Here is a 17,688-nt window from a genome sequence, read left to right on the forward strand (position 1 = left end):
GGCTTCTCATGTTGATTGATTCAGAGCAAGTCAAATGCAGCAGGTTCATCCTTGCTTCAGCTTCAGGTAGGCCTCTTTCTTTTCCTTTTTTTTCAAGAAATAAATTAGATACCAGTTCGGGCTCAGAGAGCTCACGCGTGTAGTCCCAGCACTTTGGGAGGCTGAGGTGGGTGGATCACTTGAGCTCAGGAGTTCAAGACCAGCCTGGCCAACAAGGTGAAACCCCCGTCTCCAATAAAAACACAAAACAATTAGCCGGGCGTAGTGGTGGGTGCCTATAGTCCCAGCTACTCAGGAGGCTGAGTCAGGAGAATTGCTTGAACCTGGGAGGCGGAGGTTACAGTGAGACGAGATCGCACGACTGCACTCCAGCCTGGGTGACAGAGCTAGACTTCCTCTCGAAAAAGAAATAGAGAAAAAGAAAAAAGAAATTTGATCCTTTACCTACCTTATCCTACATTCCTACATCCCACGGTCCAACCCCAGAACAGCAGGGCTCACGGAGGAGGCAGCTCCCAGGCCCTGCCCTAGGTGGCCGGTGAAAGACAAGGGCCATCACTGCTCTGTAGCAAGTCAGCTTTCAGGGTTTAATGGCCAACACGGCCACAGGGACAAGGCCCGTTTGAGTCCCACGCCTCATACTCCTGCCTTGCTGTGCGGATCCCAAATTAGCCGTTCCCAGTAGCTGTGGCTCCCAGCCAAACCTGAGAGGAGGTCAGGTCTAGGTGGCTCCAAGATTCCCAGGAAAGGACTCAAGTGGGCCCAGCCCACACTTCAAAGCAGCAGCCAGGTGTGTGCACAGAGAGGCTCCAGCGGGGAGTTGCCTCCACTGCCCAGGGACAGCCTCTGTGGCCAGCTCAGGCTGGGCCTGGTGAAGCAGAAAATATGCTGGCCCGACCACCAAGCTCTTGCACTAGAGAAGCATGGGCACCTGAGCCTCTTGCATGGGAAGTGGGGCACTGGGGACCTACCCAGGGTAGGAGGCTCACGCAGTGCCCAGCTGTGTACCTGGCCATTCCTCCACTGACCAGTGCTCCTGCAGGCTTCATCCCCTCCACGCCCCCTCACTCCATCCCTCCGACATACCAGGCTGGCTCCTGCCTCTCAGGCTCTGCATTGGCTGTTCTCTTTGCTGGGAATTTCTTTCTTTCTTTTTTTTTTTTTTTTTTTGAGACAGAGTCTCGCTCTGTCGCCCAGGCTGGAGTGCAGTGGCGAAATCTTGACTCACTGCAACTTCCACCTCCCAGTCCCAGGTTCAAGGGATTATCCTGCCTTAGCCTCCCGAGTAGCTGAAATTACAGGCCTGCACCACTACGCCTGGCTAATTTGTTTGTATTTTTAGTAGAGATGGGGCTTCACCATGTTGTCCAGGCTAGTCTTAAACTCCTACCTCAGGTAATCTGCCTGCTTCATCCCCCCAAAATGTTGGGAATATAGGCGTGAGCCACTGCATCCAGCTGGAAGTTCTTTCCTTTAAATATCTACATGGCTCACCCCCTCACCACCTTCAAGTCGACACAGCGGTCACCTCTCAATGAGACTTATCCTGACCACCCTTTAAAATCTGGCAACCTCCAGCACTCCTATTCCCGTTTCTTGTGTATTTTTCTGTCAATTACTTATCACCATGCGACTTACTACGGATTTTTCTTGTGTCTTTCCTCTTTGTTTCCTCTCTTTTAGAATTTAAACTCCCCCGGGGCAAAAATGTCAGTCCGTTTGTTCATGGTTGCATCTCCAGGTGCCCAAAGTTCATTTAAATGATAAATTAATTTATAGAGGGAACTAATGAAAGCCTTCACTGGGCTTAATTTTACCCAATACCAACCTGTTTCACCTTTAAGCCCATAGCCTTTTTGTACTTGATTACCAAAGGAATTTGGTCAATTTCTTCAATATTCCACAGTCTCATGGTCCTATCCTAAAACAAATAGCAAAGGAATGGTCACAAAACAGGCTTGGTACATCCATACAAAGGAATATCATTCAACAATCAAAGACATGGGCTGTCAAGGCACAAAAAGACAGAGGAGGCTTCAATGCACATTGTTAAGCCGTAGAAGCCAACCTGAAGAGGCTACAGAGTATAATTCCAACCACATGACATTCTGGAAAAGGCAAAACTAAAGTAAATACATCAGTGGTTGCCCAGGATTATGGGAAAGAGGAGGAGGGATGAATAGTAAAACTATTCTGTATGGCCAGGCGCGGTGGCTCATGCTTGTAATCCCACCACTTTGAGAGGCCAAGGTGGGTGAGGTAGAAGTTCAAGACCAGCCTGACCAATAATGGTGAAACCCCGTTTCTACTTAAAATACAAAAATAGCTGGGTATGGTGGCGTACACCTGTAGTCCCAGCTACTTGGGAGGCCAAGACAGGAGAATTGCTTGAATCCAGGAGGCAGAGGTTGCAGTGAGCCAAGATCGTGCCACTACACTCAAGCCTGGGCGATAGAGTGAGACTGTCTCAAAAAAAAAAAAAACTATTCTGTATGACACTGTATTGGTGGGTATATGATATACATTTGGCAAAACCCGTAGAACTATACAACACAAAGCATGAAACGATGTAAACCATGGACTTTAGTTAATAATAGTTCCCGAGGCCGGGCGCGGTGGCTCAAGCCTGTAATCCCAGCACTTTGGGAGGCCGAGACGGGTGGATCACGAGGTCAGGAGATCGAGATCATCTGGGCTAACACGGTGAAACCCCGTCTCTACTAAAAAATACAAAAAACTAGCCGGGCGAGGTGGCGGGCGCCTGTAGTCCCAGCTACTCGGGAGGCTGAGGCAGGAGAATGGCGTGAACCCGGGAGGCAGAGCGGGCAGTGAGCTGAGATCCGGCCACTGCACTCCAGCCTGGGCGACAGAGCGAGACTCTGTCTCAAAAAAAAAAAAATAATAATAATAATAATAATAATAATAATAGTTCCCAAAAGGAATGCAGTCCTGTTGATACCTGGATGTTAGCCCAGCGAGAGCTTGTCAGACTTCTGTCTTACAGAATTGTAAGATATTAAATTTGTGTTGTTTAATGTTTAAACAGTACAGTCTGGTAACTTATTATAGCAGCAATAAAAAAAAACGCATACGCTGAGTATGTTACATTTCTTGATTCAGCAGTTGCAACTAAATGTCCTATGGGAAAACAAAGGGGACATTTTTGTAATAGATGTGTTGGCTTCATACTGAGTACAGCGGTCAGATCTTACCAATAAGCATACTTCCTACAGATAGCAAGTGATTTGCCAAATCGTGGCAACAAAAAATGTCCTCCTTGCTCTTAGCTACTTTAATTTGAAAGTTAGTTTCAAGCTGGGCATGGTGGCTCACACCTGTAATCCCAGCACTTTGAGAGGCATATGCGGGAGGATGGCTTCAGCCCAGGAATTCAAGACCAGCCTGGGCAATATAGCGAGACCTTGTGTCTGCAGAATAAAAAAAAAAAAATTTGTTAGGCCGGGTATGGTGGCTCACACCTGCAATCCCAGCACTTTTGGAGGCCAAGGCATGTGGATCACCTGAGGTCAGGAGTTTGAGATTAGCCTGGCCAACATGACGAAACCCTGTCTCTACTAAAAATACAAAAATTAGCCAGGTGTGGTGCTGCATGCCCATAATCCCAGCTACTCAGGAGGCTGAGGCAGGAGAATCGCTTGAACCTGGGAGGCAGAGGTTGCAGTAAGCCGAGATTGCACCATTGCACTCCAGCCTGGGTGACAGAGAAAGACTCTGTCTCAAAATAATAATAATAATAATAATTTTTTTTAATTAGCTGGGTGTGGTGGTGCACACCTGTAGTCCCAGCTACTCAGAAGGCTGAGGCAAGAGGATTACCTGAGCCCAGGAGTTTGAAGCTGCAGTGAGCTATGATCGCGCCACTGCACTCCAGCCTGTGTGACATGGTGAGACCCTGTCTCTAAAAAAATTAAGTTGGAGTTTTTAATCTTCTGGATTTCTATGAAGATTTTAATAAAACTGCAGAAAACCAAAGCATGTTGGTCCTCATCTAAATGCAAACTAGACTTTGCTCATGTATCTCCATATTCAGCAGACAGTGCCATTGTAAATTTTGGCAAATTCCATTCCTTCTGTAAATTTCTTACCAAAGCAAATGCAATGCCAAAGGGCCTGCACACTTTGTACACAAAACTCCTAAAAAGGGAGTGTGGTTTTCTTACCTATAATGTTGGGTCTTTCATAATAAAAGTTTGGGGCCACTTTTCACCTTCCTCAAAATGTACAGAAGCACTTAATGAGATTTTTTTTCTTTCTTTCTATAAGACAGGGTTTTATTCTGTCACCCAGGCTGGAGTGCACTGGTGTGCTCTCAGCTCACTACAACCTCCGCTTCTCAGGCTCCAGTGATTCTCCTGCCTTGGCCTCCTGAATAGCTGGGACTATAGGCACACACCACCATATCCCACTAATTTTTTGTATTTTTAGTAGAGACGGGGTTTTGGCATGTTACCCAGGCTGGTCTCAAACTCCTGGGCTCAGGCAATCTGCCCACCTCAGCCTCCCAAATTGCTGGTATTACAGGCATGAACCACCATGCCCAGCCAAGATTTTCAATTTGCGAAATGGAAAGAGATATCTTCCTTAAACATGTGCCTACAAGATGGCTATTATCATTTCTGACCATAGAAAAGATGTTAAAATGGGCCAGGCACAGTGGCTCATGCCTGTAATCCCAGCACATTGGGAGGCCAAGGCGGGTGAATCACTTGAGGCCAGGACTTTGAGACCAGCCTGGACAACAAGGCCAAACCCCGTCTCCACTAAAAATACAAAAAATTGGCCGGGCGTGGTGGCTCAAGCCTGTAATCCCAGCACTTTGGGAGGCCGAGATGGGCGGATCACGAGGTCAGGAGATCGAGACCATCCTGGCTAACATGGTGAAACCCCGTCTCTACTAAAAAATACAAAAAACTAGCCGGGCGAGGTGGTGGGCGCCTGTAGTCCCAGCTACCCGGGAGGCTGAGGCAGGAGAATGGCGTGAACCCGGGAGGCGGAGCTTGCAGTGAGCTGGGATCCGGCCACTGCACTCCAGCCCAGGCGACAGAGCGAGCCCCTTCTCAAAAAAAAAAAAAAACAAAACAAAAAATTAGCCAGGCATGGTGGCAGGCACCTGTAATCCCAGCTACTGGGGAGGCTAAGGAAGGAGGATTGCCTGAGCCTGGGAGGCTGAGGCTGCAGTGAGCTGAGATTGTGCCACTGCACTCCAGTCTGGGCAACATAGCAAGACCCTGTCTCTTTAAAGCATAAATAAATAGGCCAGACGCAGTGGCTCACGCCTGTAATCCCAGCATTTTTGGGAGGCCGAGGTGGGTGGATCACCAGAGGACAGGAGTTCGAGACCAGCCTGACCAACATGGAGAAACCCCATCTCTACTAAAAATACAAAATCAGCCAGACGTGGTGGCACATGCCTGTGATCCTAGCTACTCAGGAGGCTGAGGCAGGAGAATCGCTTGAACCCGGGAGGCGAAGGTTGCGGTGAGCCAAGATTGCACCATTGCACTCCAGCCTGGGCAACAAGAGAGAAACTCCGTCTCAAAAATAAAATAAAATAAAAAAATAAATAATGCACATTTTAGATAGATATAGCCCATACCATGAGTTTATAGTGCAAAGGACTCCATTGACAAATATCTAGTCTTTTAAAGCAAGCTTATAGATTTAGTACATTAAACATTTTTGGAGTGCTGGGAAATAAAGCCTGCAAATCAAAGAACCTGTTGTTGCCAGTAAGTAAAATCTTTTTTTTTTTTTTTTTTTTTTTTTTGAGACTGGGTCTCACTCTGTCACCCATGCTAGAGTGCCATGACTTGATCTTGGCTCACTGCAACCTCCCCTTCCCGAGTTCAAGCGATTCTCCTGCCTCAGCGCCCCAAGTAGCTGGGACTACAGTCACGCGCCACCAAGCCTGGCTAATTTTGTATTTTAGTACAGACAGGGTTTCACCATGTTGGCTAGGCTGGTCTCGAACTCCTGACCCCAGGTGATCCACCTGCCTCGGCCTCCCAAAGCGCTGAGATTACAGGCATGAGCCATCAGCCCCAGCCAGTAAGTGAAATGTTAAGTATCCATGCTCAAATGATTTTGCTGAGGGGATATTTAGCTTGAAGTTATCACACTGGGCTGACACCAGGAATCAGTATAATGTGGGCTTGATAAGAACAGAGCTGCGAATCAAAGCGAGTTTTACATTTGACAGTGTTCAGTTTTACCACTACAGAAACTAAAAGGATGTCCTGAAGGTTGCAAGCAGTTCAGAGAAGTATTATTTGCCATGGAAACAGAAAAGCAAAGATATCCTACTGTATTAAGGAACAGAAAGAAACATGTCATTGTTGGTTTTTTTAACTTGTGATAAAATATATACAACATAATATCATTTTAACAATTTGTAAGTATACAATTAAGACACATTAAATACATTCACAATCTTCTGTCACCATAACCACTCTCTATACCCAAAACTTTTCATCATCCCCAACAAAACTCCATTACCCATTAAATAATTATTTTCTCCCCACCCTCCAGCCTCTGGCAACCACCATTCTACCTTCTGTCTCTGAATTTGGCTATGCTGGATTCCTCATCTAAGAAGAATCATTACCGTATTTACCCTTTTGTGACTGGCTTATTTCACTTAGCATGTCATCAAGATTCATCCATGATGTAGCATGTCAGAATTTCCCCTTTTATGGCTGAATTCCCTTGTATGGATAGACCACACTTCATGTATCCATTCGTCCAACACCTAGGTCGCTTCTACCTTTTAGCTATTATAAATAATGCTACTGTGAACATTGGCATATAAGTATCAGTAAGGCCCTGCCTTCAGTTCTTTTGAATATAAACCCAAAAGTGGACAGGGCAGAGTGGCTCACACCTATAATCCCAGCACTTTGGGAGGCCGAGGCGGGTGGATCACCCGAGGTCAGGAGTTCGCGACCAGCCTGGCTAACATGGCAAAACCCTGTCTCTACTACAAACCCAAAATTAGCTGGGCATAGTGGCACACACCTGTAATCCCAGCTACTCAGGAGGCTGAGGCAGGTGAATCACTTGAACCCGGGAGGCGTAGGTTGCAGTAAGTGGACATCACGCCATTGCACTGTAGCCTGGGCAACAAGAGTGAAACTGCATCTCAAACAAACAAACAAAACACCCAAAGTGGAGTTGCTGGATCATATGGTAGTTCCATTTAAGCTTTTGTGGAACTGCCAGACCATTTCCCACAGCAGCTGCACTATTTTACGTTCCCATCAGTCATGCACAAGGGTTCCAGTTGCTCCACATCCTTTGCCAACATTCATTATTTTCTGAGTTTTTTTATTATAGACCTCCTAGTAGATGTGAAGTGGTACCTCACAGTGCTTTTGATTTGCATTTCCCTAATGACTAATGATGTTGAGCATCTTGTCATATGCTTCTTGGCCATTTATATATCTTCTTTGGAGAAATGTCTATTCGAGTCTTTCGCCCATCCTTGAATTGGGTTGTTTTTTGTTGTTGAGTTTTCAAAGTTCTTTATGTATTCTGCATATTAATCCCTTATCAGATACATGATGTGCAACTATTTTCTCCCATTCTCTAAGCTGTCTTTCCTTTGATGCACAAAAGTTCTTAATTTTGACGAAGGTTAGGTTGTCTATTTTGCTCTCATTGCCTATACTTTTGTTGTCATATCCATGAAATCACTGCCAAATTCAATATCATGAAGATTTTCTCTACTGTTTTCTTCTAAGGGTTTTACAGTGTAACTCTCAAGTTATGGTGTTTGATCCTGAGTTAATTTTCTATACAGTATTAGGTAAGGGTGCAGTTTCATCCTTTGCATGTAAATTTCCAATTTTCCCAGAAGCATTTGTTGAAAAGACTGTCCCTTCTCCATTGAATGGTCTCAGCACCCTTGTCAAAATCCCTTATTTCTGGGCTTTCTATTCTAAGCCATCAGTCTATATGTCTGTCCCTATGCCAGAACCACACTGTTTTAATTACTATAGACTTGTAGTAACTTCAAAGTCAGGAAGTGTGAGTCCTCCAATTTTCTTCTTCTCCTTCTCCCTCTTATTCTTCTCCTTCCCCTTCTCCTTCTCCTTCTTCAGGATTGTTTTGGCTGTTTGGGGTCCCTTGCAATTTCATATGAAAATGCTATTGGAATTTTGATAGGGATTATGCAGAATCTGTAGATTACTTTGAGTAGTACTGACATCTTAATGATGAGTCTTCCTGTCCATGATTATAGGATGTCTTTCCATTCATTCAGGTCTTCTTTAATTTCTTTAAGCAATATTTTATAGTATTCATTGTGCCAGGCTTTCACCACCTTTGTTAGATTTATTCGTAAGTATTGTTTTAGATGCCATTGTAAATGGAATTGCTTTTCCTTTTCAGATTGTTCATTGCTAGTGTATAGAAACACAACTGCTTTTTTTGTGTTGATTTTGTACCCTGAAACTTTATTGAATTCATTTATTAGCTTTAGTAGCTTTCTTGTGAATTCTTTGGGATTTTCTATATTTATGATCATGCCACCTACGAATAGAAATAATTTTGGGGCCAGGCATGGTTGCTCATGCCTGTAATCCCAGCACTTTGGGAGGCAGAGGCGGGCAGATCACAGGGTCAGGAGTTCAAGGCCAGCCTTGCCAACATGGTGAAACCCCGTCTCTACTAAAAATGCAAAAAATTAGGCGGGCATAGTGGCACATGCCTGTAATCCCAGCTACTCAGGAGGCTGAGGAGGGGGAATTGCTTGAACCCAGAAGATGGAGGTTGCAATGAGCCGAGATCATGCCACTGCACGCCAGCCTAGGCGACAGAGCAAGACTCCATCTCAAAAAAAAAAAAAAGAAATCATTTTGGCTGGGCAGTGTGGCTCACACCTATAATCCCAGCACTTTGAGAGGCCAAGACCGGCAGATCACTTGAAGTCAGGAGCTCAAGGCCAGCCTGGACAACATGGTGAAATCCCATTTCTACCAGAAGAATTGCTTGAATTCAGGAGATAGAGGTTGCAGTGAGCTGAGATTATGCCACTGCACTCTAGCCTGGGTGACAGAATGAGACCCTGGGAAGAAAGAAAGAAGAAGGAAGGAAGGAAGGAGGGAAGGAAAGAAGGAAGGAAGGAGGGAAGGAAGGAAGGAAGGAAGGAAGGAAGGAAGGAAGGAAGGAAAAGAAAGAAAGAAAGAAAGAAAGAAAGAAAGAAAGAAAGAAAGAAAGAAAGAAAGAAAGAAAGAAAGAAAGAAAGAAAGAGAAAGAAAGAAAGAAAAGAAAGAAAGAAAGAAAGAGAGAAAGAAAAAAGAAAAGAGGAGGGGAGGAGAGGAAAGAAGAGGAGAGGAAGAAGACAGGAAGGAGAGGCAGGCAGGCAAGTTGGGAGGGAGGGAACAAAGGGAAGGAAGAGAATTTTACCTCTTCCTTTTCAATTTGGATGCCTTTTTTTTTTTTCTTGTTTAATAGCTCTGGCTAGCACTTCCAGTACAATACTGAATAGTAGCAATGAAAGTAGGCACCCTTGTCCTGATCCTGATCTTAAGGAAGAAAAATTTTAGTCTTTTACCACTGAGAATCACATTAGCTGCAGATTTTTTATAAACACTCTTTATCATGTTGAGGAATTTTCCCTTTATTCCTAGCTTTCTGAGTTTTTTATTATTATCATGAAAGGGTTTTGGATTTTTTCAAATGCTTTTCTGTGTCAGTTGAAATGATCGTATAGGTGTTTTTCCCTTTGTTCTATTAATGTGATATGTCACACTGATTTTATGTTGAGCCACCCTGTATCCCTGGAACAAATCCCACTTGGTCATGGTAAACAATCCTTTTAATGTACTGTTGAATTTTATCTGCCAATATTATGTTGAGCATATTTGCATCTATATTAATAGGAGATATTGGTCTGTAATTTTCTTTTCTTGTGACATTTGTACTTAGCTTTGGTATCCAACTGGTGCTGGACTCACAGAATGAAGTCACTGCTTTATATTAAATATAAGTGATATGTGTTTAATCAGTTCTATTTTATTTGCGTTTGCTTTTTTAAAGTCTTACCTCTATGTATGTTAAGAATATATAATATAACCTACAAAATTTATTTATTTATTTGTTGGACACAGGGTCTAGCTCTGTCACCCAGGATAGAGTGTCGTGGCATGATTGTGGCTCACCGCAGCCTCCTCCTCCCATACTCAAACCATCCTCCCATCTCAGACTCCTGAGTAGCTGGAACTACAGGTGTGCACCACCACTCCTAGCTAATTTTTTGTATTTCTGGTAGAGACAGGGTTTCACCATGTTGCCCAAGCTGGTCCCAAATCTCCGGGCTCAAGCGAACCTCCCGCCTCTGCCTCCCAACGTGCTAGGATTACAGGCATGAGCCACTGTGCCTAGCCAAAAGTTTAAATATTCAATACTTTTTTTTTTTTTTAAGAGACAGGGTCTCACTCTGTTGCCCAGGCTGGAGTATAATGGCATGGTCACAGCTCACTGCAGCCTCAACCTCCTAAGCTGAAGCATTCCTCCCATCTCAGCCTCCCAAGTAGCTGGGCCTGGAGTAACTGAGACTCTAGGCTCACATCACTATGCCTGGCTAATTTTTTGTAGAGACAGGGTTTTGCCACATTGCCTAGGCTGGTCTCAAACTCCTGAGCTCAAGCTATCTGCCTACCTTGGCCTCCCAAAGTGCTGGGATTACAGACATGAGCGGCCACCACACCCAGCTTTTTTTTTTTCAGACAGGGTCTCATTGTTTGGCCCAGGCTGGAGTGCAGTGATGCCATCATGACTCACTGCAGCATCGACCTCCCAGGCTCCGGCCATCCTCCCACTTCAGCCTCCCAAGTAGCTGGGTGGTCTCCAAGGCTTATCCATTAGCTAATGCTTTCCCTTCAAGCCCCCCATTGGCTCCACTGCTCACCCATCCAGTCAGACTCTTTTTCCAACAAAGTTCAAATGTCAACAGTGCAGACACAGAAATACCTGGAAACTCCTTGCATTTGCGGATGGAAGGACATTCTCTCCACATTCCCAGGCAGCTCCGTGAACACTATGGCCCAGCCAGGTACAGCTCACCGAACCCGCCCAGGAATTTTATACTTGGCAATAACTCTTCCGCTATCACCAATTCTGACGAATGTGATCGATATTGTAAGCTTGGCCACTTTTACCTTGGAAGCAGACAGGATCCATTTCTTGTTGTTGCTAATGGCAACATCCATCACCCAGTCATTATGGCCCTGAAGAAATATCAAATTTTAATGAAAACCTGGAGAAAATAATTCTGAAAGAACAACAAAAACAAGCTGGGTGTGGTGGCTCACACCTGTAACCCGCCCTTTGGGAAGCCGAGGCGGGAGGGTCACCTGAGCCCAGAAGGTAGGAGCTTCAGTGAGCCATGATTGTACCACTGCACTTTAGCCTGGGCAACACAGTGAGGTCCCATTCTAAAAAAACAACAAAGAGTCAAGGACCCAGTGTTGCTAACATTTCAGAGTAGCTGGTTGAGCGCAGTGGCTCATGCCTGTAATCTCAGCACTCTGGGAGGTTGAGGTGGACAGATGGCTTGAGTCCAGGAGTTTGAGACCAGCCTGGGCAATGTAGTGAAATTCCGTCTCTACTAAAAATACAAAATATTAACTGGGCATGGTGTGACATGCACCTGTAATCCCAACTACTCAGGAGGCTAAAGTGGGAGAGTCACCTGAGCCCGGGGAGTTTGAGGCTGCAGTGATTCATGATCACGCCACTGCACTCCAGCCTGGGAGACAGAGCGAGGCTGTCTCAAAAAAAAAAAAAAAAAGAGCAGAGCAGCTCATTGTACTTCCTTGGTTTCATCAACAACATTTAGGGTGGAATACAAAGTGTAAAGATGTGGGATATATGTATATTCTATGTTTTTTTGCTGTTGTTTTTTGGGAGTTTTTTTGTTTGTTTGTTTTTGAGACAGAGTTTTGCTCTTGTCGCCCAGGCTGGAGTGCAGTGGCGCAATCTCCACTCACTGCAACCTTCACCTCCTGGGTTCAAGCGATTCTCCAGCCTCGGCCTCCCAAGTAGCTGGGATTACAGGTGCCCATCACCATGCCCAGCTAATGTTTCTATTTTTAGTAGAGACGGGGTTTCACCATGTTGGCCAGGCTGGTCTCAAACTCCTGACCTCAAGTGATCTGCCCGCCTAATCCTCGCACAGTGCTGGAATTACAGGCATGAGCCACCACGCCCTGCCCATTCTATATTTATTTAGTTAGTTATTTTTATTTTGAGACAGGGTCTCACTCTGTCCCCCAGGCTGGAGTGTAGCAGCTCAATCATAGCTCACCACAGCCTCTACCTCCTGGGCTCAAGTGATTCTCCTGCCTCAGCCTCCCAAGTAGCTGGGACCACAAATCTGTGTGCCACTGTGTATGGTTTTCTAAAATAGTACTTGGGTGTTTAGCAGGATTGGGGGAGAAATATTATATTCCCAGCTGGTCTCAGGTTTTCGTTTGCATTCTTTGTTCTAGGGAATACCCCTCAGAGGCCCTGTAAGTGAGGGGCTTTTGGCTTCCAATAACTGTAAACTTGATCCACTGTGGCTTAAGCAGAGGAGGAGTGGGATGTTTTCTCTAGGTAAATAGCTCAGAGCAGGCCGGGCGCTGTGCCTCACGACTGTAATCCCAGCACTTTGGGAGGCTGAGGCAGGCGGATCACGAGGTCAGGAGATCGAGACCATCCTGGCTAACATGGTGAAACCCCGTCTCTACTAAAAAATACAAAAATATATATATATATGTATAGCCAGGTGTGATGGCTGGCACCTGTAGTCCCAGCTACTCAGGAGGCTGAGGCAGGAGAATGGCATGAACCCGGGAGGCAGAGGTTGCAGTGAGCCGGGATCACGCCACGGCACTCCAGCAGAGACTCCATCTCAAAAAAAAAAAAAAAGGGTGGGGGGTTAAGCGCAGATGGCTGCTATTGCTGCCTCAGGCACTGAATGATGGCTGGGCTTTATGCCAGCATCTCTGTCCTTCTTTGGCCTTCCCCTTACGGAAAGAGGCAGAAAGTGAGGCCATCGTGTGGTCAGAGAAAAAGGAATCAGAGAGAAGGTTAAACCGCTTAGTGTAATAAAAGGACAGGAGTTTGGGGATGGGAGAACAGACAGAGAGGAGAGAAGAGAAGAGGAGAGAGAATAGAACGACCAGCTCTGTCACCCAGGCTGGAGTCCAGTGGTGCAGTCTCAGCTCACTGCAGCCTTGCCTCCGAGGCTCTAGAGATTCTTATGCCTCAGCCTCCTCCATAAGATTCTTATGCAAGCTCCGCCTCCCGGGTTCACGCCATTCTCCTGCCTCAGCCTCCCGAGTAGCTGGGACTACAGGCGCCCGCCACCCCGCCCAGCTAGTTTTTTGTATTTTTTTAGTAGAGACGGGGTTTCACCGTGTTAGCCAGGATGGTCTCAATCTCCTGACCTCGTGATCCGCCCGTCTCGGCCTCCCAAAGTGCTGGGATTACAGGCTTGAGCCACCGCGCCCGGCCAATTTTTGTATTTTTAGTAGAGATAGGGTTTCACTATGTTGGCCAGGCTGGTCTCGAACTCCTGACTTCCAATGATCCTCCAGCCTCAGCCTCCCAAAGTGCTGGGATTACAGGCATGAGCCACTGTGCCCAGATGACAGAGACACTTTAAGCACAGAGAGGTTTAACATTCCATTTTAAGCTGTTTATTTGCCGTGAGTAAACTCGCTTTGTCTCCCCAAGTCCTAGGAGAAGACAGCTCAGATAGACCAGCCCCAGGGACCTGAACATGGGCTGCTCGAGGACACATGTCTACTTTGTGTCCCTGGGGAGAGAAAGACCAAGAATTAGGGATGCACGCATTCCCAGCCAAAGGTGACAGTGAGATTGTGAAACCAGGGAGTGTGCAGAAATCCTGGCGTGCGGGGCCCCGTGGGGGAACAGGGCCACAGCATGAGGCAATCGTGGGTTCTTGCTGTGTTAGATAACACATCCCCTTATTATAGAGCCACTCTGAGTTGGGGATCCTCTCACTTGTACCCCAGAGCATCCAGTTGACATCCCCATTTTGGAGCCCCACACTTTCTGTGCATGCCTCACTATGGTATGCATCCCTCTTCATGGTAATTTCTGGTTTTTGTTGGTTTTGTTTTGTTAGAGACAGAGCCTCGCTCAATCACCCAGGCTGGAGTGCAATGGCACAATCTCAGCCCACTGCAACCTCCGCCTCCCGGGTTCAAATGATCCTCCCACCTCAGCCTCCCAAGTAGCTGGGACTACAGATTCGCACCACCACACCCAGCTGATTTTTGTATTTTTAATAAAGACAGGGGTTTCACCATGTTGGCCAGGCTGGTCTCTAACTCCTGACCTCAGGTGATCCGCCCACCTCAGCCTCCCAAAGTACTGGGATTACAGGCGTGAGCCACCGCGCCCGGCCCTGCACAGTAACTTCTGCTGTTCTTGGACACTCCCACCTCGGGGTTTTTGCATCAGCTGTTCCTTCTGCTTGGACTGCCCTTCTTCTTCAAGATCCCCACTTATGCAGTCCTTTCTGTGCTCAGCTCAAACACCTCCTTCTCCGGGAAGCTCTCCCTGCCCGTGCAGTGTGGATGGGTCCCCCGCATCTGTCACCATCATGTCACCCTGTTGTGGTTTCTCCATTTCACTCCTCACTGTCGGTGGTGTGTTTGCTGGCTTCCTGTCTGTCCTTCATCAGCCCATGGAGGCATCTAGACCTGTGTCGCCCATGGCTGCGTCCCGTGGCTCAGCACCCAGCACTGAGCACGGGAAGGACTCAGGAGGGAAGCTCAGATCCTCAATCTCATGCTGGCCACATGTACCTTCAAGGAGAGCTTCTGGTAGCCTTCTGCTACGTCCCAAATAGCCACAGTCCTATCAAATCCTCCAGAAATGAGAAAAGAGCCTGCAACAGAAAATGAAAGGGTGGAGATGGGGGTCATATTTCTAAGCCAAGTGAGCCCAAAGCCAGCTGAAGATGCCTTGGCAAGGTGCTACCTCAGCTCATTCTGATGACACTGAACCCCCTTCCTGGGGTGGTTCCATGACCCCAAGCCAATTACAGCTGATTCTCATCATTCACGGTAGTTATGTTCTATGACAGGGGTCCCCAAACCCTGGGCCACAGACTGGTACCAATCCGTGGCCTGTTGGGAACTGGGCCACACAGCAGACAGTGAGCAGTGGGCAAGCGAGCCAAAGGTTCATCTGTGTTTACAGCCGCTCCCCATCTCTCATATTACCGCTCATATTATGAGCTCTGCCTCTGGTCAGATCAGCTGCAGCATTCGATTCTCACAGGAGCATGAACCGTATTGTGAACTGCACATGCGAGGGATCTAGGCTGTGCACTCTTCATGAGAATCTAATGCCTGATGAATCTGTCACTGTCTCCCATCAGCCCCGGATGGGACTGTCTAGTTGCAGGAAAACAAGCTCAGGGCTCCCACTGATTCTACATGATGGTTACTTGTATTTCACTGTATATTACAATGTAATAATAATAAAAATAATGGGCACAATAAATGTAATATACTTGGATCATCCCGAAACCATCCCCCACACCTCCCGTTTGTGGAAAAGTTGTTTTCCATGAAACCAGTCCCTGGCACCAAAAAGGTTGGCGGCCTCTGCAATTTTTGCAGACACTAAATTAGCAAATACTGAACCATCACTCCTAGGGGAAATACAGGGTCAGGTTCCTGTGAGCCTCTGGTCACATTCTTATCAGTTGATCAGTACGTAACCTTGTTTTATGTGTGTTTCTGTTTAAAGACACCTTATTGCATATATACTGTTGATTTGTTTACACTGAACTCACAGCCAACAGCTATAACTCATGCATGAATGGATGCATGCATTTTCCCCATCATAGCACTCTTGCACTTAGGAATAGTAAACAGCACTTCAGCACTGTGGTTAGGGATCATTTTATTATTTATTTATTTATTATTTATTTATTTATGTATGTATGTATGTTTAGAGACAAGGTCTTGCTCTGTCACCCAAGCTAGAGTGCAGTGGTGCAATCCTAGCTCATAGCATCTTCAAACTCCTGGTCTCAAGCAATCCTCCCACTTCAGTTCCCCAGTAGCTGGGACTACAAGCAGGTGGCAGCACACCTAGCTAAATTTTTTTTTTTTTTTTTGGTAGAGATAGGGTCTCACTACGTTGCCCAGGCTGATCTCGAACTCCTGGACTCAAGCAATACTCACGCCTCAGCCTCCCCAGCACTGAAATTCAAGCTGTGAGCCACCACACGTGGCCAAGGGAGCCATTTTACACAGGAAAATCATCAAAAAAAGCAAAAGAAAGCCTGGGTGTGGTAATCCAGGCACTTTGTCTGTAATCAAGTCTGTAATCCCAGCACTTTGGGAGGCGGAGGCAGGCAGATCACATGAGGACAGGAGATCAAGAACAGCCTAGCCAACATGGTGAAACCCCATCTCTACTGAAAACACAAAAATTAGCCAGGCATGGTAGTGCACACCTGTAATCCCAGCTACTTGGAAGGCTGAGACAGGAGAATCACTTGAACCCAGGAGGCGGAGGTTGCAGTGAGCCAAGATCACACAACTGCACTCCAGCCTGGGCAACAGAGGGAGCAAAACAAACAAACAAACGCTGGCACTAAATAGACCACATAAAGGACGTTTTACCACGTGGGAGGCGAAACAAGAAGGCAGAGTGTTGCCTCGTCCAACCTCAGCTGGGAGGTGACTTAGGTCGTTTGCTGCTTTTCACATCTGTGAGCGACCTCGAAAGTGCCATGAATGTTGACTTTAAGTTTCCAGATAGATATCAGCAAGAAGGTAAATTCACAAATACAGAATCTGGAATAATAATGATTGACTGCATGTGATTCTTTTTTTTTTTCTTTTTTTGAGACAGAGTCTCACTCCGTCACCCAGGTTGGAGTATAGGAGCGCAGTGGCATGATTTTGGCTCAACTGCATGTGATTCTGAACCCCATAAAGCCAAGGACAGAAGTTGGTAGGGCGCCTCACAGTGGGACTTAGACAAGGGGTGCTGCTGAAGAGGGAAAGTTGCCCAGAAACACCCTAGCGCTTCTCAAGCCAGGCCCCAATGGCATGTGTGCCAGCTGAGGCCCCCAGACACACAGAGCTTCTCACTAGGATAGGGGAGCATACGTTTGGCTGCTGAGTGTCAAGAGCACCCACTTCCCTCCCTGGAGCTGGCTAGCCGTGGTGGCTTCCTGTCACTGCCCCCATTCACATCTATGTCCCTTTATCTGACAACAGCTCCCCAATTTCCTGTGGGGAAACACTCCTTGCCTACTCTTAGTCCCTCTGCATCAGGGGGTTCTGACCCCAAACCCTAGCTCTGCAAGTGGGTAAATCACCCAGACCTGGCCAATCAGAGGCTGTCATTGCCCCCTAAGTGATTCGTTAAGAGATGGACATGTGTCCCAAGCTGAGCCAATGGGAGTCTTCCCTGGGACTTGTTCTGGCACCATCAGACAGAGGGTCTCTTTCTCCAGGACTGCCAGGGGCCAGAACCAGTCTGAGCTGGACCACTAGAGGTCCTCTTTACCTCTTTTATTATATATATATATATATACACACACACACACACATATATTAATATATACAAAATAAAATTATATATAATTATATATGATAAAATATATATATATTTATATATATA

General features: G+C 46.4%; 1 protein-coding gene across 1 annotated transcript in view; it reads right to left on the minus strand.

The window, feature by feature from the left end:
• The window catches only part of WDR88 (WD repeat domain 88), a 47,235-nt gene that overhangs the window by 1,509 nt on the left and 28,038 nt on the right, over window positions 1–17,688 (minus strand). The window contains 3 exon segments of the mRNA XM_017855052.1: window positions 1,829–1,921; window positions 11,181–11,249; window positions 14,844–14,926. Of these exon segments, the coding sequence (XP_017710541.1) occupies window positions 1,829–1,921; window positions 11,181–11,249; window positions 14,844–14,926 (245 nt within the window).

The sequence above is a fragment of the Rhinopithecus bieti genome, unplaced genomic scaffold, assembly GCF_001698545.2.
Source record: "Rhinopithecus bieti isolate Rb0 unplaced genomic scaffold, ASM169854v2 scaffold_39998, whole genome shotgun sequence".
NCBI classification, from domain to species: Eukaryota; Metazoa; Chordata; class Mammalia; order Primates; family Cercopithecidae; genus Rhinopithecus; species Rhinopithecus bieti.